Source organism: Bufo bufo, chromosome 7, assembly GCF_905171765.1.
Source record: "Bufo bufo chromosome 7, aBufBuf1.1, whole genome shotgun sequence".
Lineage (NCBI taxonomy): Eukaryota > Metazoa > Chordata > Amphibia > Anura > Bufonidae > Bufo > Bufo bufo.
Genome location: NC_053395.1, coordinates 14,086,925 through 14,110,098, shown reverse-complemented (window position 1 = coordinate 14,110,098; position 23,174 = coordinate 14,086,925). Strand labels below are relative to the sequence as shown.

At 47.7% G+C, this 23,174-nt stretch overlaps 1 protein-coding gene across 1 annotated transcript in view; it reads right to left on the bottom strand.

The window, feature by feature from the left end:
- The window catches only part of LOC121007422, a 52,221-nt gene that overhangs the window by 21,565 nt on the left and 7,482 nt on the right, over positions 1–23,174 (bottom strand). The window contains exons 2-4 of the mRNA XM_040439343.1: positions 1,759–2,088; positions 1,004–1,297; positions 59–163 (exon numbers count right to left, since the gene is read on the bottom strand). Coding sequence (XP_040295277.1) covers positions 59–163; positions 1,004–1,297; positions 1,759–2,088 — 729 coding nt within the window. The remainder of the gene's footprint in view (positions 1–58; positions 164–1,003; positions 1,298–1,758; positions 2,089–23,174) is intronic.

Genomic DNA, 23,174 nt, shown 5'->3' with positions numbered 1-23,174 from the left:
AATACATTTTTTATGGAAGGTCCATTGGCGCTCTCTCTCTATAATATAATGCCATTACCTTTCCTTCTCAGTTTTAGTTTCCAGTACAGAACACCAGCGATGATAATTATCAGAATAATCCCAATAACAGAACAGGCAGCAATGATCCCAGCCGGGCTTGTGTCTGCGGAAATTAAAGAACGGACTGAAAGGTGGACAGGAAATACTATCTTTGCCATAAAGAAACCTCATTAGTAAAGGGACACTTCCACCTACAATAATCACACATTATTAACAGCCTATATGTGAATATTCTATGTCATTTGTCTTTATAATAATGGGGGTATGGTTTTCTGAAATAGTATTCTTGTTCCTGTTCAGAGTCTAACTACCTCTTTGTCTGGGCTTTCTTCATGGCAAAGAGTCTCACTTCACATTCTTTGTCAGACCATCAGTCAGGCCAGGGGTGAGTGAGAGTTGATGACTCAAGTAGGTCACCGCATGTCCCCTGTGCTGGTCAGGGCTTGTCACATTACGCTGATCACTGTACCGCTCCTCAGTTTGCATGCTTATCTATGTCTATTAACAGAACAAGAGAGCTGCTATTCTGTCAGTCATTGCGGTTCTCCACCTACTATTATAATGAGATTACCTTCCAGATAACCCATTCTTTTCGCAGCAGTGTTATATTATAAATTGATATTATTTTGCTCTACCAATGAGAACTTTTATCTCTCGAAGGTTACGGCTACAGAAGAACAACATTTTGCATTCCATTTTCCTGGGAATAGTACTGATGAAATGTAAAACAAAAGAGAAAAATATTTAAAATACATTTTATACCAATTTCTAATAAAAGTGCCCCTATCCTATGTCCCAGTCCTTCCACATCAATGAATCTAGTCTAAAAGGAGACAACAGATAAGCAGATAGCTCTACAGCAGTCTGCACCTCTTCTTCGGGGTCAGGACTGTATTGTGGACATAATATAAGTCACAGCATTATGAGTGACCTTCATTTGTACCTTCGCATCTGAGCAGCAGTTCCTCTCGTAATGGTTGATGGAGGGAGGCATGATGGACGGCACAGGATAGGGTCTTGGACTGTGGTCTCATAGTGAATGTCACAGCGCTGCTCACATTGTAGGTGCCGTCATTGTTTTTCACTTGGTCTTTTATATAAGAATTATTTTCGGTTCTTCCATCTAAAGTCCATGTTATTTCAATATCCTCGGGGAAGAAGCCGACGGCCTCACAGATCAGAGTGTTCTCGCTGTCTTTACGGACTGCTTTATCACGTAGTATGATCCCAGGCCTGGCTGTGAGGAACACAAATGTTTCATCAGGCACTGTAATGGGAGATCGGTGAAGTTAGGAAACCAGAGGCGTGACCCCATGGGCCCCAATGCAGAATCTGTACGTTAATCTGGGTGCCTCTCAAAACACAGGAGATGACTGATCAGCCATTCATTGGCCACAGTGACCCGTGTCAGTGACTGGCTAATCGATTTCCTGATTTTTTATTTTTTTTCTACAGCATTCTGAGCCTTTTGTAAATTATTCTATATTGGTCCGACAACCCTTAGAAGTCATATCTGGATAAGTGGGTTATACAAAGACATACTTTTTCTTATATCTAAGCTACATGCAAGACTGATTTGATAAAAAAAATTAAGGGGACATGGCTGAGGAACACTGGTTTATTTTGGAATCGCCTGTTGTTTTTTTGCTCCCTGTTTGAAGAGTGAGGGCGGTATTTCTGAGTACAGTTCATTATTACCTTGCACATCCAGTACAATGTTCTTTTCTATTCGTTCTGGACTGTAAATGACCAGGCATGAGTAGGTCCCTCCATCAGAGAGAGTCACATTGGCAACTGTGAGCGAAGCATTTCCATCTTTTGCTGCCTCTCCATCGAACGCCACCCTTGGATGCTTGGTTATGCCTTTATTGTCATACAGCAGTATCTGCCTTCCCTGAAAACTCCATAACACAGCGAGGTATTTGGGATCAAAGGACAATTTAGTGATAGAGAAGGTGCACGGCAGAACCACAGTGGATCCATTAAGTGCCCGCTGAGGAGATGGAGCCGAGACTTCTAGTTGTGCAACTGTAGATAGATGTTAATTAGAGAATATTAATGGTCATCGGTCATGTAACCATCCAAACAATGATAAAAGAACACAACTGTACATGTGTGAAGTTCAGCTAAAACGTATCTATTGGGCATGCTATAAATGTGCATACAATACCTTATCACAATAGATAGATATATAACTGTAAATAAATCACTTATCCCTGTCCATAAATAAGGCGGCACGTGGTCGGATTTTTCACAATATTTTCCAAGAAGCCAAAAAATCACTTAGACGTATCAGCTTTAACAGAACCCTACTTAGTTCCCTTGCTCAGATGCAGCAACCTGACATTGGGGGACCATTACTCCCAGTGTATAATGAGCGTTCTCTGGCTTTGTTCCCTCCTTGATTAGATTTTTATGAATGTATTTGGCCCGTGGCTCTGGGTATTGTGGCTGTAGTGCAGCCCCCACTATGCAGCTGTATTTCGGCTTTCATTTATATTCCTGCTCATTCTGGGCTTTGAAGTCCAGGAGGTGGAGCTATCAATGACTGACAGACTGCCCTGTATGAGGAGGCGGTCCTATCAGTGACTGACAGCCTTCCCTCTATGAGGAGGAGGTCCTATCAGTGATTGACAGCCTTCCCTCTATGAGGAGGAGGTCCTATCAGTGATTGACAGCTTTCCCTCTATAAGGAGGCGGTCCTATCAGTGATTGACAGCCTTCAATCTATGAGGAGACTGTCCTATCAGTGAAATATCACCAAAGAAGGGCCGGCACTCACTTGTAGTAATCTTCAATAATTCTGTTTATGCGTTTCGACACTCGCAGGTGTCTTTGTCAAACAGACTGTTTGACAAAGACACCTGCGAGTGTCGAAACACAAACAGAATTATTGAAGATTCCTACAAGTGAGTGCCGGCCCTTCTTTGGTGATATTTCATGGGATGCCAATCCTAGGACGCGAGCACCACGATAACTTACCTGCAGTGCCGACCTATTGGACATAATATGGTCCTATCAGTGATTGCGAGCCTGCCCTCTATGAGGAGGAGGTGCTATCTGATTGATAGCTTTCCCTCTATAAGGAGACGGTCCTATCAGTGACTGACAGCCTTCCTTCTATGAGGAAGAGGTCCTATCAGTGACTGACAGCCTTCCTTCTATGAGGAAGAGGTCCTATCAGTGACTGACAGCCTGCCCTCTATGAGGAAGAGGTCCTATCAGTGACTGACAGCCTGCCCTCTATAAGGAGACGGTCCTATCAGTGACTGACAGCCTTCCTTCTATGAGGAAGAGGTCCTATCAGTGACTGACAGCCTGCCCTCTATGAGGAAGAGGTCCTATCAGTGACTGACAGCCTGCCCTCTATAAGGAGACGGTCCTATCAGTGACTGACAGCCTTCCTTCTATGAGGAAGAGGTCCTATCAGTGACTGACAGCCTGCCCTCTATGAGGAAGAGGTCCTATCAGTGACTGACAGCCTGCCCTCTATAAGGAGACGGTCCTATCAGTGACTGACAGCCTTCCCTCTATGAGGAAGAGGTCCTATCAGTGACTGACAGCCTGCCCTCTATGAGGAGGAGGTCCTATCAGTGACTGACAGCCTTCCTTCTATGAGGAAGAGGTCCTATCAGTGACTGACAGCCTGCCCTCTATGAGGAAGAGGTCCTATCAGTGACTGACAGCCTGCCCTCTATGAGGAGACGGTCCTATCAGTGACTGACAGCCTTCCCTCTATCAGGAGATGGTCCTATCAGTGACTGACAGCCTTCCCTCTATGAGGAGGAGGTCCTATCAGTGACTGACAGCCTTCCCTCTATGAGGAGATGGTCCTATCAGTGACTGACAGCCTTCCCTCTATGAGGAGATGGTCCCATCAGTGACTGACAGCCTTCCCTCTATGAGGAGATGGTCCTATCAGTGACTGACAGCGTTCCCTCTATGAGGAGATGGTCCCATCAGTGACTGACAGCCTTCCCTCTATGAGGAGATGGTCCTATCAGTGACGGACAGCCTTCCCTCTATGACTGTGTATACAGAGATTGCTGTCAGTCACTGATAGGACCTCCTCCTGTTTTCTTTCCATGTGGAGCAATTTTCTCCTCATAATGGTTATAAAATGAAAAGTTTGAAACAACGAGGAAGTGTGCTGATCCAACAAAAACACACTCAAACACATTATATATATATATATATATATATATATATATATATATATATATATATATATACACACTGCTCAAAAAAATAAAGGGAACACAAAAATAACACATCCTAGATCTGAATTAATTAAATATTCTTCTGAAATACTTTGTTCTTTACATAGTTGAATGTGCTGAAGACAAAATCACACAAAAATAAAAAAATGGAAATCAAATTTTCAACCCATGGAGGTCTGGATTTGGAGTCACCCTCAAAATTAAAGTGGAAAAACACACTACAGGCTGATCCAACTTTGATGTAATGTCCTTAAAACAAGTCAAAATGAGGCTCAGTAGTGTGTGTGGCCTCCACGTGCCTGTATGACCTCCCTACAACGCCTGTGCATGCTCCTGATGAGGTGGCGGACGGTCTCCTGAGGGATCTCCTCCCAGACCTGGACTAAAGCATCTGCCAACTCCTGGACAGTCTGTGGTGCAACGTGACGTTGGTGGCTAGAGCGAGACATGATGTCCCAGATGTGCTCAATTGGATTCAGGTCTGGGGAATGGGCGGGCCAGTCCATAGCATCAATGCCTTCGTCTTGCAGGAACTGCTGACACACTCCAGCCACATGAGGTCTAGCATTGTCTTGCATTAGGAGGAACCCAGGGCCAACCGCACCAGCATATGGTCTCACAAGGGGTCTGAGGATCTCATCTCGGTACCTAATGGCAGTCAGGCTACCTCTGGCGAGCACATGGAGGGCTGTGCGGCCCTCCAAAGAAATGCCACCCCACACCATTACTGACCCAATGCCAAACCGGTCATGCTGGAGGATGTTGCAGGCAGCAGAACGTTCTCCACAGCGTCTCCAGACTCTGTCATGTCTGTCACATGTGCTCAGTGTGAACCTGCTTTCATCTGTGAAGAGCACAGGGCGCCAGTGGCGAATTTGCCAATCTTGGTGTTCTCTGGCAAATGCCAAACGTCCTGCACAGTGTTGGGCTGTAAGCACAACCCCCACCTGTGGACGTCGGGCCCTCATATCACCCTCATGGAGTCTGTTTCTGACCGTTTGAGCAGACACATGCACATTTGTGGCCTGCTGGAGGTCATTTTGCAGGGCTCTGGCAGTGCTCCTCCTGTTCCTCCTTGCACAAAGGCGGAGGTAGCGGTCCTGCTGCTGGGTTGTTGCCCTCCTACGGCCTCCTCCACGTCTCCTGATGTACTGGCCTGTCTCCTGGTAGCGCCTCCATGCTCTGGACACTACGCTGACAGACACAGCAAACCTTCTTGCCACAGCTTGCATTGATGTGCCATCCTGGATAAGCTGCACTACCTGAGCCACTTGTGTGGGTTGTAGACTCCGTCTCATGCTACCACTAGAGTGAAAGCACCGCCAGCATTCAAAAGTGACCAAAACATCAGCCACGAAGCATAGGAACTGAGAAGTGGTCTGTGGTCACCACCTGCAGAACCACTCCTTTATTGGGGGTGTCTTGCTAATTGCCTATAATTTCCACCTGTTGTCTATCCCATTTGCACAACAGCATGTGAAATTGATTGTCACTCAGTGTTGCTTCCTAAGTGGACAGTTTGATTTCACAGAAGTGTGATTGACTTGGAGTTACATTGTGTTGTTTAAGTGTTCCCTTTATTTTTTTGAGCAGTGTATATATCATATAGTTGTTGTTTTTTTTACACAAAACAAGGAATTAAGGAATAGAGAAATACGCAGTTTTTAAAGGGATATTCCCATCTTAGACTTTTAATGGTATATCCACTCCGTTGCTCGGCTGTCCTCTGAACTCTTAGGGTGCATTCACACGCTGCGGATCTCGTTGCAGAATTTTCTGTTCCATTAATTTAAATGGGGCGACGAGTACATGGATTTCTGTAAGCTCCATTAAGGTGAATGGAATTGATTATCAGTTGCAGAAAATTTCTGCAACAAAATCCGCAGTGTGTGAAGGCGCCCTTACAGAAGGGAATGGAGACAGCGGCCTCCTCTCCAAACACTGCAGCAGACAAACGGAGCCCAGTTCTCCAGTTAGACGCGGGTCCACATCCCGTTGATAAACCATACAATTCTGGGATTAGAACACCCCTTTGAGACAGTTTGGGAGATTTCACAAAGGCAGTCTTATGAGAGTTACATTTTTCTACATACTGTTCTTGCTTCTTAATCCACTGGTTTAAAAAATGGTATCACTAGTGAAAACGGCACGTGTTAAAGCAGCCTCCCCTCCGTCAGTACTATGTTCTCATCCTTCTGACAACTTGTTAGGGTCAGGATTCTCTATTTTGAAAACTCTCCTGGTTTTGGCTTCCAAATCTGAATCAGGAAAACTGACCGTGTGGCCGTCCCTTGACTGTACTGCCGCACCATACAATAGTAAGCACAGGTTGCTAGCTTCAGCACAGCAGCTGGAAGTCAGTGTTCTGGGCTAGGAACGCACGGCCTCTCCTGACCAGTCACGTGCTATAGTTATAAGTGTACCAAAGTTCAGACCAACCCTCAACAGACGAAGGGAGAGCGAGAGGCGGCACAGAGTATTAGGAGGCGGTGCAGAAGTCTGGAAAGGCGGCGCTGGGCACGAACGGCGGTGGGTGCGGCCGGCACCTTGCATCCCTTGACATCCCCTTGGGCACCTTATTTCTTTGAGTGACAGGTTAGTAAAACCTGTTTTTTAGCAAAATAAGGCTACGGATCACATTTAGAAGCCCACATTAGGAATCCTGATGAGGCCCTGAACATCAGCATATGTTTAGCTGACAGGGGTGAAACCTGGTGACAGAATCCCTTTAACTCTCCAAGGACTTTCCTGAACAGAGTCAGCAGCAGAGCAGATCATGTTGCTGCGGGTGGTGTAGTCAGTGACAGCCAGGCCCCCATAGAGAGAGCAGGAACTGTTGTTTTTTTTTTACCATCACTGCATTCGTGCTGAGAAACTAGCAAAAAAAAAAAAAGAAAGAAAAAGAAATCCTCCAAAAGGTCTTTTGTATGTCCTTATGGGGGCACAAAGTGTATAAAATGATTTAAGAAATGCCAACACACGCTACACTGCAGCTTCCAGTACTGGAGATCATAAACTATATATCCCCCAATATCATAACAACTGTTACAAAAACACATTAAAGTGTAGTACACAGCGCTTTTCCACCCTGCGGAGTCCGACAAAAAACATTTGTTTCAAACAGATACTTGATCCTGTTAGGCTGCTCAGCCATGATGGCAGAAGGTAGAATTGCACCATTACCATGTCCTATTGAGCACCGCACAGCTGTACAGGCCACAGCGGGCTCTAATTAAACTAATGGGCTGTTTAGTTGGCCTGTATTGATAATGGTCACGCAGTGTTGAAGGTGCTGCGCAGCCATTAATAACACAGGCCAACTAAGCGCGGTCTCGTTAGTTTAATTAGAGGCTGCTGCAGCCTGTAGTTGAACGTCACAAGCACCACATGACTGCACCGCGTGGTCATAGCCTTTGTCTACAATTCCAGACTAGCAGCAGTATTGGTGATGTGTCAGTGTGTAGTGTACGGGGACTGTAATGCCCGTCACTACAAAAGGGTACTTGCTGTGCTGTCGTGTCCCCTTATTTATGGGGAAGTTAGTTATAAAATGTAATTGAATGTAATGCTATGTATTTCCCTGTTACTGTGAAGTTTGCATGTACAGGCCTGCTAGGGGTGTCATTCCAGCTCTTAGTCACTAGAGGGAGCTAGGGAGCCCTAGTCTATATAAGGCCCAGCCAGGGAAGGGAAAGTTAGTTGTTTTACAGTCTGAAGTAGTCTAGTCTAACCAGAGATTAGACAATGTCAGAGTCAAGTCCAGGCCTGAAGCCTGCAGACCAGGAGAGGGTAATTGCAGTCCCTGTAACCGGGTTCCAGATCCAAGGAGAAGGTTCCCCTCCTGAGGGTATATATGCAGAAGCAGGAACACCACTGGTAACCAGCCTAGGAGGTCGTTCAGAAGTTTCAGGTTAGTGTCCATTGCACTACAACACCCAGGAACATTTCTAAACACAACTTGAGTACGCTGCACCTCTCTTTTGGCGTCACGAAAAGGATACGCACGCTTTCTAGTGCAAGAAGCGTGAACTTTGTGCCTTATACAGTTGCCCTGTGACCAAAGTGACAAATCGCCTGTTTTATTCAAGTGGACTTTGTGGACTGAAAAGCATACCCAAAGTGTACCTAAAACCTCCAAAAAGCGCTGTGCAGTGTTGCGCTATCAAGAGGAAGAGAATCGCCACCTTGGAGTGTGGTTTTATGGACTTTCAACAACCCTGCTTGCTGTCAGTGAATATACAGCGTTTTTTGCTAAAGATGGCCGCTGAGCTTGCTGAAATTACTGCTGCGTCATCTTCATCCCGAAAAAGCGGGAAAAATTGGCGCCTTTCTGATGAAGAAGCGGGAAAGGGTTCAAGGTCAGGCGCCACAGCCAGTCTGGACATTTGCATGTCTGCCAGCATGGACTCCGCCTTCCATATACTGGAATACCTGGGGGGCGGCCTCCCAGTGCGATGGGAGGATCTGGCTGAACTTATTGGTGCCGCCCTGTCGCTCTCCAGAGAAGGATCGAGCATGTTGGAGAGTGAGCACTTCTTTGCTGCCCCGTCCGCGCCTGAAATACCGAACATGGATATTGGTGTAGAGCCTGAAGAGGCTCCACCGGCCTACGCCACGGGAGAAAGAACCAGAGCCCTGCTATGGCTCTTGGAGAGACTTCTTTCAGCCCTCTTTCAAGTGGTCTTCATTAATGGCAGAGATCCGGGAGGCCGCTATAAAGCGGAATACAAAGACTAAAATTTATTATGAGGAATTGACCAAGACTATCCATGAACGACACACCAACACTCAACCCCGCCTGGAAAGGAGAAAGGGGTTGGTGGTGTCCTTTGACAAAACCCGTGGCTACGGGTTCATACAAGATTACCTAACTGGCAGAGACTTATATGTTAACAGAAGATCTGTCAAAAGAGACTACCTCCCTGCGCATCTACATAATCTCCGCGAGGGAGAAGAAGTGGAGTTCACCCCAGCCTGAGAGGCCCATATGCAACTGCCGTGACCCGTCCCAAGCGAGAACCTGAGGACTGGGAAGCAGAAGAAGACTACTCTGGCTGCGAGCGGGAACCTGAACGCTCTCCAGAGCCGGCCCATCACGCCTTCCAGGAGCGGAGTTCCTTCATTGGGCCTAACGTCTTCTGGCAGCCAACCGTGTTGGAAAAATGGGTGAGCCCCTATCCTTCCCCCGAGCTGCCTCGCCGGGAGAAAACCCTCCAGGACATGGAGAACTTAAAAGGACTTCGCGTTGCCTTTGAGAATATCCGGCAGGGTCGGAGACCCGATGCGCCACCAGAACCTGCAGAGGCCGCGTCAGAGGTATCGTTGCCTGTACCTGCGCCGGCGGCGCCAGCAGTTGACAGCGACTCCGACACGGAAAGCATCGGTGACCAGATTGTCCGGCTGGAGGAAAAGTTGCGGGAGCTGCGCAAGATCGCGACCGCCAGGATCCGGACGCCGCCGAGGAAGGACGAGGTAAGGGTGCCTGTCACCACCCGTAACCCACCGTCTGTTCATGTTGCTCCGCCAAGGCCCCAAGGGAGACCCATCATTCCTGGAAATGGCTGTACAGAGCCCACCGGACCGCTTGCGGCGGCGGTACCAAGTTCATTTCAACCCACGATCATTATGCCGGGACCGGTACGGTCCACCGGAGGGTATACCCCTAGGCCCATGGGGCCAATACCTATTAGGGGTCCCTTCACCTTGCAGCTGCCCCCTAACACCGTGATGTGGGCACATCCTCCTGTAGAGGACTACTACAGGCCATATTTGCCAGCAGGGCCGGGAGATTATGACATGTGCAGCGTACTCAAGTCGTGTTTAGAAGTGTTCCTGGGTGATGTAGTGCAATAGACACTAACCTGGTACGGCTGACTCTCTGCAAGGGCAGGTGATGATAGAAAGTTCGTGACGCCAGTGCCAATTAAACGGTGGCACGCCGTTTGCTGATAGCAGGAATAAATGAGGAACCACGTGATGTTAAAACAGAACTCCAACTTTAGTAGTTTTCATACAGAGACATTTACAGGAGCGCAGTTCCTTTGCATACAGTTGATTTTACAATACGGTCGATGCAGGCAATACAGATTAAGCAAGGCAACTTCAGAGTGTGAAACACAGGACTTGCAGTACAGGAGCTTGCACTCTATTCCTGACTGATCCTGGGACATAGAAATTCTTCTCCAAGGTCCAATGCCCTGCTCTGGCGTATATCCTTGGGTTTTATTCTTATTAAAGTACCTCCTCTGTAGACTTAAGTACCTCTTGCTTTCCTTGACTTGCCTCTGTCCCTCTCAGCTTCCTCCGGCTCTTTAGATGAGGTATTCCTGCTTCGGCATATGGGATCTCAGGAGGGGAACCTTCTCTTTGGATTTGGAACCCGGTTACAGGGACTACAATACCCTCTCCTGGTCTGCAGGCTTCAGGCCTGGACTTGACTCTGACATTGTCTAAGCTCTGGTCAGACTAGACTACTTCCTTAGACTGTCTGACTTTCCCTTCCCTGACTGGGCCTTATATAAACTAGCTCCCTCTAGTGACTAAGGGCTGGAATGACACCCCTAGCAGGCCTGTACATGCAAGTTTCACAGTAACAGGGAAATACACAGCATTACATTACATGACATTTTATAAAGATGACATATACCAACTTCCCCATAAATAAGGAGGGACGACAGCACACCAAGTGACCTTTGGTAGTGACGGGTATTACAGTCCCCGTACACTACATACCCCACTGCTTTAAGCTGAGTACGACCTCGTACTCCATCAGGGCTCGCCCAACTGGAATCTCTACCTGAAATAGAAAAAGAGACATGCAGGCATACATATAGATAATTCATCTGCATTTACATTCAGATCAGGTCCAATTGATAAAGGTGCAGGGTAGTGACAAGGGGCGTCGTTCTCTTCTTCTCAGGATAATGAATGGAACTGGGGCGCTGACCTGGCACAGCGTAACATTATAACCAGGATAGTCCATGACAATGAATAAGTCCATAATAAAACAGTCTAAAAGTTCTTGGAGGCTCAAAGAACAAACATGAGTCCGTACCCAGGTTACTTTTCTATTAAATCACAGAGGCTCTCATGCGGTGGAGTCCATCTCTGGGCACATTTCCTTTTAAAAGAGCAAAAATCTCAGAGGCTCAGGTTCTTTTGAGTCTGTCTCCGGGCACGGTTCCTTAGTATCAAGTTGCACAATAAAATGACAGCAAGACAAGTGCTGTAATACCCCTGATCAACCTGAAAAGGGGATGAAGGGTAAAAGGTGCAACTAAGGAACAGGCACAACTTGGCGTGGGGTAGCAAAAGCAGGCATGAGGTCCTGGAAACAAACTGGCTTTGTTGACCTTGTATCTTCAGTGGTTAACACCTACCACTGAGCCGTGGATGAACTGGCAGCAGCAACAAAGGACCGGGGAAACATAGGACTCCTGTCCTGGAAGGGTTAAACTTTCAACATCATTCTTTAGCAAAATAAATCAAAGGCCTATCAGGCTGATTCACAGTGGCATGTCATAATCACTTGGCCCTGCTGGCAAATACGGCCTGTAGTAGTCCTCTACAGGAGGATGGGCCCACATAACGGTGTTAGGGGGCAGCTGCAGGGTGAAGGGGCCCCTAATAGGTATTGGCCCCATGGGCCTAGGGGTAAACCCTTGGGTGGACCGCACCGGTCCCGGCATGACAATCGTGGGGTGAAGTGGAGTTGATACCGCCGCCGCAAGCGGTCCGGTGGGCTCTGGGCAGCAACTTCCAGCAACAGGGGGTCTTCTTTGGGGCACCGACGGAGCGGTGGTAGCAGAAGGTGGTCTACGGGTGGTGACAGGCACCCTTACCTCGTCCTTCTTTGGCGGCGTCTGGATCCTGGCGGTCGCGATCTTGCGCAGCTCCCGCAACTTCTCCTCCAGCCGGACAATCTGCTCACCGATGCTCTCTGTGTCAGAGTCGCTGTCATCTGCTGGCGCCGCCTGCGCAGGTACAGTCAACGATGGCGCGGACTCGGCCTCTGCAGGTTCTGGTGATGCATCGGGTCTCCGACCCCTCCGGATGTTCTCAAAGGTATTTTGAAGTCCTTTTAAATTTTCCATTTCTCGCATGGTCTTCTCCCGACGAGGCAGCTCGGGGGAAGGATAGGGGCTCACCCATTTCTCCAACACGGTTGGCTGCCAGAAGACGTTAGGCCCAATGAAGGAGCTCCGCTCCTGGAAGGCGTGATGGGCCGGCTCTGGAGAGCGTTCCGGTTCCCGCTCGCAGCCAGAGTAGTCTTCTTCTTCTGCTTCCCAGTCCTCAGGTCCTCGCTTGGGACGGGTCACGGCAGTTGCATAAGGGCCTCTCAGGCTCTCGGCAGGGGTGAACTCCACTTCCTCTCCCTCGCGGAGGCTGTGCTGATAGGAAGGGAGGTAGTCTCTCTTGACAGACCTTCTATTAACATACAGGTCTCTGCCAGTCACATAATCTTGGATGAACCCGTAGCCACGGGTTTTGTCAAAGGACACCACCACTCCCTTTCTCCTTTCCAGGCGGGGTTGGGTGTCGGTGTGTCGTTCATGTATTGTCTTGGTCAACTCTTCATAATAGATCTTGGTCTTTGTATTCCGCTTTATAGCGGCCTCCCGGATCTCCGCCATTAGTGAGGACCATTTGAAGGAGGGCTGAAAGAAGTCTCTCCAAGAGCCATAGCAGGGCTCTGGTTCTTTCTCCCGTGGCGGGCAGGCGGGTTTCTCCGGTCCCGGAGAGTAGGCCGGTGGAGCCTCTTCTGGCTCTACACCAATATCACTCATTTTGGAAATCTCCGGCGCGGACGCTGCAGCAACACTCTGTTCACTCTCCAACATGCTCGATCCTTCTCTGGAGAGCGATAGGGTCACGTCCATTAAATCAGCCAGCTCCTCCCATTGCACTGGGAGGCCGCCCCCCAGGTATTCCAGTATATGGAAGGCGGTGTCCAGGCTGGCAGACATGCAAATGTCCAGATAAGCAGTGGCGCCTGACCTTGAACTTCTTCCCGCTATTTCCTCAGAAAGGCACCAATTTTTCCCGCCTTTTCGGGATGAAGATGACGCAGCAGCTATTTCAGCAGCCTCAGCGGCCATCTTTGAGTAGAAACGCTGTCTATTCACTGACAGCAAGCAGGATGATTAAAAAGTCCATAAAACCACACTCCAATGTCGCGATTTTCTTCCTCTGTGTAGCGCAACACTGCCCAGCGCTTTCTAGGGGTTTTTGGTACACTTTGGGTATGATTTTCAGTCCACAAAGTCCACTTGAATAAAACAGGCAAATTGTCACTTTGGTCACAGGGCAACTGTATAAGGCACAAAGTTCACGCTTCTTGCACTAGAAAGCGTGCGTATCCTGTTCGTGACGCCAAAAGAGAGGTGCAGCGTACTCAAGTCGTGTTTAGAAGTGTTCCTGGGTGATGTAGTGCAATAGACACTAACCTGGTACGGCTGACTCTCTGCAAGGGCAGGTGATGATAGAAAGTTCGTGACGCCAGTGCCAATTAAACGGTGGCACGCCGTTTGCTGATAGCAGGAATAAATGAGGAACCACGTGATGTTAAAACAGAACTCCAACTTTAGTAGTTTTCATATAGGGACATTTACGGAAGCGCAGTTCCTTTGCATACAGTTGATTTTACAATACGGTCGATGCAGGCAATACAGATTAAGCAAGGCAACTTCAGAGTGTGAAACACAGGACTTGCAGTACAGGAGCTTGCACTCTATTCCTGACTGATCCTGGGACATAGAAATTCTTCTCCAAGGTCCAATGCCCTGCTCTGGCGTATATCCTTGGGTTTTATTCTTATTAAAGTACCTCCTCTGTAGACTTAAGTACCTCTTGCTTTCCTTGACTTGCCTCTGTCCCTCTCAGCTTCCTCCGGCTCTTTAGATGAGGTATTCCTGCTTCGGCATATGGGATCTCAGGAGGGGAACCTTCTCTTTGGATTTGGAACCCGGTTACAGGGACTACAATACCCTCTCCTGGTCTGCAGGCTTCAGGCCTGGACTTGACTCTGACATTGTCTAAGCTCTGGTCAGACTAGACTACTTCCTTAGACTGTCTGACTTTCCCTTCCCTGACTGGGCCTTATATAAACTAGCTCCCTCTAGTGACTAAGGGCTGGAATGACACCCCTAGCAGGCCTGTACATGCAAGTTTCACAGTAACAGGGAAATACACAGCATTACATTACATGACATTTTATAAAGATGACATATACCAACTTCCCCATAAATAAGGAGGGACGACAACACACCAAGTGACCTTTGGTAGTGACGGGTATTACAGTCCCCGTACACTACACATGCCTCCGTAAATCAGCCTGCTAGGCCTTTGACTTATGTTTCCAAAGAATTATGTTGTTAACCCTTTCAGGACAGGAGTCCTATGTTTACTGGTCGTTTGTTGCTGCTGCCAGTTTATCCACGGCTCAGTGGTGGGTGTTGACCACTGAAGTATTAAAGTCAACGAAGCCCAGTTAGTTTCCAGGACCTCCTGCCTGCTTTTGCTACCCCATGCCAAGTTGTGCCTGTTCCTTAGTTGCACCTTTTACCCTTAACCCCCTTTTCAGGTTGATCAGGGGTATTACAGCACTTGTCTTTGCTGTCATTTATATTGTGCAACTTCATACTAAGGAACCGTGCCCGGAGACAGACTCAAAAGAACCTGAGCCTCTGAGATTCTTATTCTTTTTAAAGGAAATGTGCCCAGAGATGGACTCCACCGCATGAGAGCCTCTGTGATTTAGGGAAAGTAACCTGGGTACGGACTCATGTTTGTTCTTTGAGCCTCCAAGAACTTTTATACTGTTTTATCTATTTTGCTGTTCTATTAAGGACAATTTGCACCTATGGACTATCCTGGTTATAATGTTACGCTGTGCCAGGTCAGCGCCCCAGTTCCATTCACTATCCTGAGAAGAAGAGAACGACGCCCCTTGTCACTACCCTTCACCTTTATCAATTGGACCTGATCTGAATGTAAATGCAGATGAATTACATATATGTATGCCTGCATGTGTCTTTTCTGTTTCAGGTAGAGATTCCAGTTGAGCGAGCCCTGATGGAGTACGAGGTCGTACTCAGCTTAAAGCAGTGGGGTATGTAGTGTACGGGGACTGTAATGCCCGTCACTACAAAAGGGTACTTGCTGTGCTGTCGTGTCCCCTTATTTATGGGGAAGTTGGTTATAAAATGTAATTGAATGTAATGCTATGTATTTCCCTGTTACTGTGAAGTTTGCATGTACAGGCCTGCTAGGGGTGTCATTCCAGCTCTTAGTCACTAGAGGGAGCTAGGGAGCCCTAGTCTATATAAGGCCCAGCCAGGGAAGGGAAAGTTAGTTGTTTTACAGTCTGAAGTAGTCTAGTCTAACCAGAGATTAGACAATGTCAGAGTCAAGTCCAGGCCTGAAGCCTGCAGACCAGGAGAGGGTATTGCAGTCCCTGTAACCGGGTTCCAGATCCAAGGAGAAGGTTCCCCTCCTGAGGGTATATATGCAGAAGCAGGAACACCACTGGTAACCAGCCTAGGAGGTCGTTCAGAAGTTTCTAGAGTCTGAGGAAGCTGAGAGAGACAGAGGCAAGCTCAGGAAAGCAAGAGGTACTCAAAACAACAGAGGAGGTACTTGTTAGAGATAAAACCAAGGATATACGCCAGAGCTAGGGCATTGGACCTTGGAGAAGAGTTTCTATGTTCCAGGATCAGACAGGAATAGAGTGCAAACTGCCTGTACTGCAAGTCCTGTGTTTAACACTCTGAAGTCACCTTGCTATCTACATATATATTGCCTGCATCAACTGTATTGAAAAATCGACTGTATGCAAAGGAACTGCGCTTCCGTCAATGTCCCTATATGATGACTACTAAAGTTTGAATTCTGTTTTACTATCACGTGGTTCCTCAGTTATTCCTGCTATCAGCAAACGGCGTGCCACCGTTTAATTGGCACTGGCGTCACGAACATTTCTCATCATCACCTGCCCTTGCAGAGAGTCAGCCGTCCCAGGTTAGTGTCCATTGCACTACAACACCCAGGAACATTTCTAAACACAACTTGAGTACGCTGCACCTCGCCTCTTTATATACATCTTACATATATATGAATCAGTACATTTTGGTGCATTTGTCACTGAAAAAAATATATAAAACATCCTGCACGATATGATAATGAATGTTGCGGATGTACATGGCTACATTTATACAGTCACAGAAAATAATGCACTATAATAATAGATGCAAGAATAACATATGGACTAAGCCCTCACTCTGTTGATAACATCTGAGACACTTGGTCAATACATTTTGATCAAAACACATCTAAGTCCACCTACCAAGTGACAAGGTGGTCTCAGTTCAGGCGGATCCTACGCTAAACTTGCCTATGCCGTTATGCATTTATGTTCAGGAGCGCAGACCCCGCACATATACTGTGTTGCTCCTAGTTGCCTCCATGTGCAACAGCAAGCGGTGGGAGGAGGAGCACACACACCTGTAAGTACCACCTTAATCAAGGGCGCCTATTAGATAGGTGGGGCAAAAGTGCACATGAATACTACTCCCAAAATAGGAGCGTATTCACAAATGACGTAGCCACTCCTTCAAGACAAGTTAAACAAATCATGGAAAAAAATATATAAATTTATATAATATTTTTCCGTGATTTGTAGGACCCGCCTGAACTGAGACCACCTTGTCGCTTGGTAGGTGGACTTAGATGTGTTTTGATCAAAATGTATGGACCAAGTGTCTCAGATTTTATCAATAGAGTGAGGGCTTAGTCCATATGTTATGCTTGCATCTATTATTATAGTGCATTATTTTCTGTGACTGCATTTGTCACTGGCCCAAGGCATTACTGTAAGTTAAACACATCTTATCTATAAGATTTCCACTGAGCACAAACAAGAGTCAGAACGGTCAAGGAAGAAAAAACCCAGAAGAGGTCATAACCCGACCCAAGAACATTGCAAAACACGGAAACACAACCAACGAGGCAAGAGCTGCGATCCCAAAGGCATTTCATGGACACAGTTCTGTCTGTGCAATGTAAAACTAACAGGAATCACGTAATTACCAGTAATGAGATGTCACGAGTGGCTGAGATTACAGTTTCTTCATTCTCTAAGGGCTCATGCACACGAGCGTACTTGCTCATGTTCTATTTTTGGCTGTATGTTGTGGATCATGGACCCATTCAAGTCAATGGGTCTGCATCCGCAAGCGGAGTGTACCCGGTCGGTCTGCAGCATGGGCACTGAGCAGTTACGCTCGTGCGCATGAGTCCTAAAATTCAGTAAATCTGAAACTGAAGCCAATTCCAATCAGTGCTGTGAGATCCCATAAGAAATAGTCTCCTGATAGCAATACATACGTCCTACCACTAGGGGCAGCAGAGGACCCCTATGCAGGAACGGTATACACGCCTTTCGCTCTTCATTAGCTCGCTGTAGAGAGCAACCCTCTTGGTTAAAGCAAGGCCATATCAGAAGTCCAAACCTGAGGCCGCGGCTTGTTCTTTCCCTCTGGAGCAGGTGAGACGCCTGTCATGCTTGCATCTATTATTATAGTGCATTATTTTCTGTGACTGCATTTGTCACTGGCCCAAGGCATTACTGTAAGTTAAACACATCTTATCTATAAGATTTCCACCTATGAGAAGAAGGAGCGACCGGCGGCCACGGCGCACGTGAGTATAATGCTGCTCACTAACATACCATGGCAGCCAGGACTTCAGTAGCGGCCTGGTTGCCATGGTAACCGATCGGAGCCCCAGCATTACACTGCTGGGACTCTGATCGAAACTGCCCACTGCCACCAATGCAGAGACTGAAGAACATTCCCGGCACCCGACCTCTGACAGGACGCTGTGATCCGCACGATTAACCCCCTCAACTGAGGGGTCAATTGCGGCGGATCGCAGCATGCAGTCATAGGGGCTGGGATATGGCCGGCACATGAACGCTACATTGGTATTCAGGCATTCATTGGTGGCCCAGTGGCCACAGTCTCTCCCCTCCTCCTCCTACTCTGTTCTTATTGGTGGCCAGCGGCAGCCACGCACAGTTGGGAGGGAGGGACTCTCTCCTTCTCCACTGTGCCGGCTCAGGAGAACATGGTGCACGCCGAGAGCGTGATCATTCACTACCGCTCCGTGGTCATATCGCGGTCCAGCGATATAGGCGATATGCACAAAATCCATATCGTGGCACAAATTTATATCGCCCACCCCTAGTGTCAGCATACAGCTGACACTCGCTTCTGATGGCGGCGGCTCAGGAACAGAGCCGCCACCATCAGACACAGCGGGGGGGGGGGGCACAAGGGGCAGTGGGACCCAGATGGAAGGGGACATGAATGGGGGCAGGAGACATGATTGGGGGCAGGGGACATGGATGGGGGCAAGCGGGCACAGTTACATACACAGTGCACAGCCGGCAAAGCTGGAGGCAGGGTGCACAGAAGGGGGCTCAGATGGGGGAAGGGGGCTCACATATTGGGGGCACGGAGCATATAGTACCTGATTTCAGGCTCTGATCTGCAGAGTGCAGATCGGAGCCTGAAACCGGCACTTTTACTCTACAGACTAACCAATCGGAGCGATCGCTGGCGGGACCACTCTAATTGGTCCCTTGCCGGCATTACTGGACTCTACACTGTCCGTGACTGCGGCAGTAGCTTTAATTCAAGCGCTTGGATTAAAGAGGTGCCATAACGTTTATATACGTGCTATGTGCACGTATATAGCCGTATGGCAGTTGGGAAGGCGTTGAAGAGGTATACCGAGATTTTAATACCGATTAACTATCTTCAGGATAGGTGGGACCCCTGCCGATCAGCTGTTTGAGAAGGCAGCGGCGCTCCTGTGAGCAGCTCACCAAGCACAGCGTTGTACACTGTATAGCGGCTGTGCTTCATATCGTGCTCAGCCCCATTCACTTCTATGGGACTGAGCGCAATACCAAGCACATCCGCTGTGATTGATGAGCACGGAGAAGGGTCTGGCGCTCACAGGAGCACCAAAGCCTTCTCAAACAGCTGATCAGCAGGGGTCTCGGACCACCACCGATCAGATACTGATGACATATTCTGAATATAGGTTATCAGTATCAAAATCCCTTTACCTTATTTCTTTACTTACCATCTAATAAACAGTAGGGTTATGGGGTAGCAGTGCGCACACTTACCTACTGGACTCTAGAGCTGCACATATGAAATGCCCACAGCTATCTACCACTGATTTACATAACTGAATGTATGATAGAGGTCAAACCCCTTGTACCACTGCTCGGGCATTTCTGTTTTTGGAGGAGGTTTCGAGGGAGATTTCGCTGAAGGCAATTCTGAAAGGGACTGGAAATATAAAGGAAGAATTTTATACTTCTTCTTTCTGCTGGTTGTAGCTGAAAAACCGGAAGCAAAATCTGCCTCAAAACCTCCTCCAAAAAACCTGTGTGAACCTACCCTTAGTCCGCTTTCACATAGTCAGGCCTGGTTCACATTTCCGTGTTAGTTTCACATCCTTGAAAAAAATCAGTCCGTGTTACATCCATGAAGATGTCTGTGAAGCATTCGTGTATGTTTTTTGTCCTCTGCGTGTCATCCATATTTCAGACGCTGCTCAGCTGAAAGTTCATTTCCGGAGCATCTCCTATCAGTGGTCAGTGAAAAGCAGACCAAACATGGACACAACACGGATGTCATCCATGTTGTGTCAGTGTTTTCACTTACCCATAGACTATAATGGGCATGTTCTATCTGAATCACAAAGTAGTGCATGTCTCTGTGATTTTTCACTGCCCCATGGTCTGCAAAAATGGAATAATGTGTGAACAGAAACATCAAAATCAATGGGTGCGTCGAAAAAGCGGAAAGCAGACGTCGGTGAAAAACGGAAATGTGGATGAAGCGTCAGTATTTGATCAGTGATTGTCAAAACCAGGTGTGGCGCAGAAACACAACAGGAGGAAACCTGTACTTGACAGTGTGCCGCCCGTGCCATGCATGCACTGTGGCCGGCGCTGATGGATGCAGACCCATTCAAATTGAATGGGTCCGCGAACCGTCCACACCACAAAAAAATAGAGCACGTTCTATTTTTACCGAAATGACATAGAATCGCTCTGTAGTGCTTCCGTGGCCTTCCGCACCGTTCCTCGGCTCTTTATCTTCTGGATTGCGGATCCGATCAAGTGAATGGGTCTGCATCTGTGATACAGTGCGCACATGGCCAGTGCCTGTATATTGTGGACGGGCTGTCTGCGGGCCGCATTACGGGCATGGCCGGAACACGTTCGTGTGCCCGTATACCTTTTATAGGCCACTGCTGGTTTTGGCTCATACTCACTGATGGAGATCACTGTGGGGGAGATTTAAGGAAAACTGGCTTAGTCGCCCATAGCAACCAATCAGATTCCACCTTTCATTTTCCAGGAGCTCTGAAAAACAAAAGGTAGAATCTGAAGCCTTGGCGTCCTGCACACGAGGCAGATTACATACAGTTCTTCACTGCTGGTTTTCGTGTGGAATTACAGCACCAACAAGGTGTATGTGATTAGAGAAATCTCACGTACGCTCTGCTTTTTATTTCCGGGGGAAATTGACCTGCCGGGAGGATTTAGACATTTGCAGCAAGTCAATGGTTTGTGCAGATTTCACCCTCTGTAATACAAGGGCCAAACCACATCAAATCTGCAACAAAATCCACAAGTAAGGGGGAGTTCACATCACCGTTATTTTTCTGTTCTTCTGATCCGTTAGAAGAAGAAAAAACGCATCCTGTGCATCAGTTTTCCACATTTGGCATCCGTTTGAGCTATTTCCGTCTGAGATCCTGCATGCAGGAATTTTCTGTATGAAAAAACGGATCTCTGACGGAAATGGTTCACACGGGTTCTAAATGTATAACTGATGCTCGGGATCCGTTTGTTTTCTTTATTTTTCTGTTCTTCTAAAAGATAACGGTCGAGTTATGGCCGGACTGGGGGGCGTAGCCTTTAAGGGAGGCCATCATGACGGGGGGTTTGGTTTAGGGAGACCCCAGGTAGTGGGTGATAGGATGGGTTTAAAGGGGGTGGGATTAGGGGGCTGTGGTAAAGGGGGATTGGGTGGTTTAAGTGTAGGGGGAGTGGTTAAGGGGTTAAAAAGTTGGAGTTACGAGGAGAAAGGGACCATTTTGGATAAGCTGGAAAAGAGCCCCCGCCCACCCTCCCTTTGTTTATGGGGTTAGAGGGGAAAGGTCCGGGGTGAAGGGGTGCATGGGAGGTTTTATAGGTTGTCACGGTGGCTGTGGCGGGGGGAGGTCCTTGAAGTTGGTCATATTCACAGAGGAGGATGCTTGGAGGGCTCCATGGTTGGGGCTGGACTCCCAGTGGTGGCGGATTTAAAAGGTGCCATTCAGTGGTGCTGGTGGGCAACGGCTGGAGGCAAGATGGCTCACCCGGTGGGGTATTTGCAGTTGTTTGGGGGCTTCAAGGACCTCCCCTCGGGGGGGAATTGTTATTTAATATATTATGTTTTGTATGTTAATAAAAGACGGCTGCTGTGGCCGATTTATTCCAAGCCCGGTGTCTGTGTTTTCTTTAGGGGTTGTCAGAGATAAGATACTGGGGGAGGTAGCTGATCGGGGGAATGGGAAAAAGGGGGTGTTAAAGGGGTCGGACGGTAAATAACCAATACCACCGTCATGTGAACTCCCCTTAATATGCAGATTTTGGTGTCAAAACAGAGAAATACACACAAAAATCTGTGCAGAATTTCTGGTTTGAAACCCACATCCGTGTTGCTGAGAATCTGGGAAAGATTTCAAAGACCATTTAGGCTACTTTCACACTAGCGTTCGGGTGTCCGCTCGTGAGCTCCGTTTGAAGGGTCTCACAAGCGGCCCCGAACGCAGCCGTCCAGCCCTAATGCATTCTCAGTGGAGGCGGATCCGCTGAGAATGCATCAGTCTGCCGGCGTTCAGCCTCCGCTCCGCTCAGTGAGTGGACACCTGAACGCTGCTTGCAGCGTTCGGGTGTCCGCCTGGCCGTACGGATCCGTCCAGACTTATAATGGAAGTCAATGGGGACGGATCCGCTTGAAGATGACACCATATGGCTCAATCTTCAAGCGGATCCGTCCCCCATTGACTTTCAATGTAAAGTCTGGACGGATCCGCTCAGGCTACTTTCACACTTAGAAATTTTTCTAAGTTATAATGCAGACGGATCCGTTCTGAACAGATGCAAACGTCTGCATTATAGGAGCGGATCCGTCTGATGAAACATCAGACTGATCCGCTCTGAACGCTAGTGTGAAAGTAGCCTAAGCCAGTTCCATCTGCCGACCTCAGCAATGTCACATCTGTATACATCACAGATCAGGAAGTCATTTTTACTGGATTTCCCCTTCAATGGGGAAGCTGATCATATGATAAATAATTAGCAATTTTCCAATATGATTTCAGCATTTTCTGTTTCACTATATCACCATTTACAAAACCTCTGCTTGCTGTGCATAAATGGGAACATTCTTAGAGGCACAAAGAGACTGAAAATCCACGTCATCAGTGCAGACACAGACTTGAATTTGGAAGGATAATCTTTTTAAACATTTTACAGCATACTACAAAAATTGTTCTTTTCATTAACATTACATTAAGGATGGCGTATGTAGATCCGTGATGCGGCCGTTCTGCGGTCTCCAATTAAGCTCACTGTTGAATGGGTCAGTATTGTTAATGGCTGGGCGGTATAGAAGGTGCGGCGTCACACGTGACGTCATAACACTGGGACCGTCAGGGCCTTCCAGTGCAGAGCAAGTGTCAGTGCATTCAAGTAGATGAGGGTTGTTTTTTAACACCTGAAAGGCCCTTTTTTTTAGATAGGTTAAATGGATGCACTCC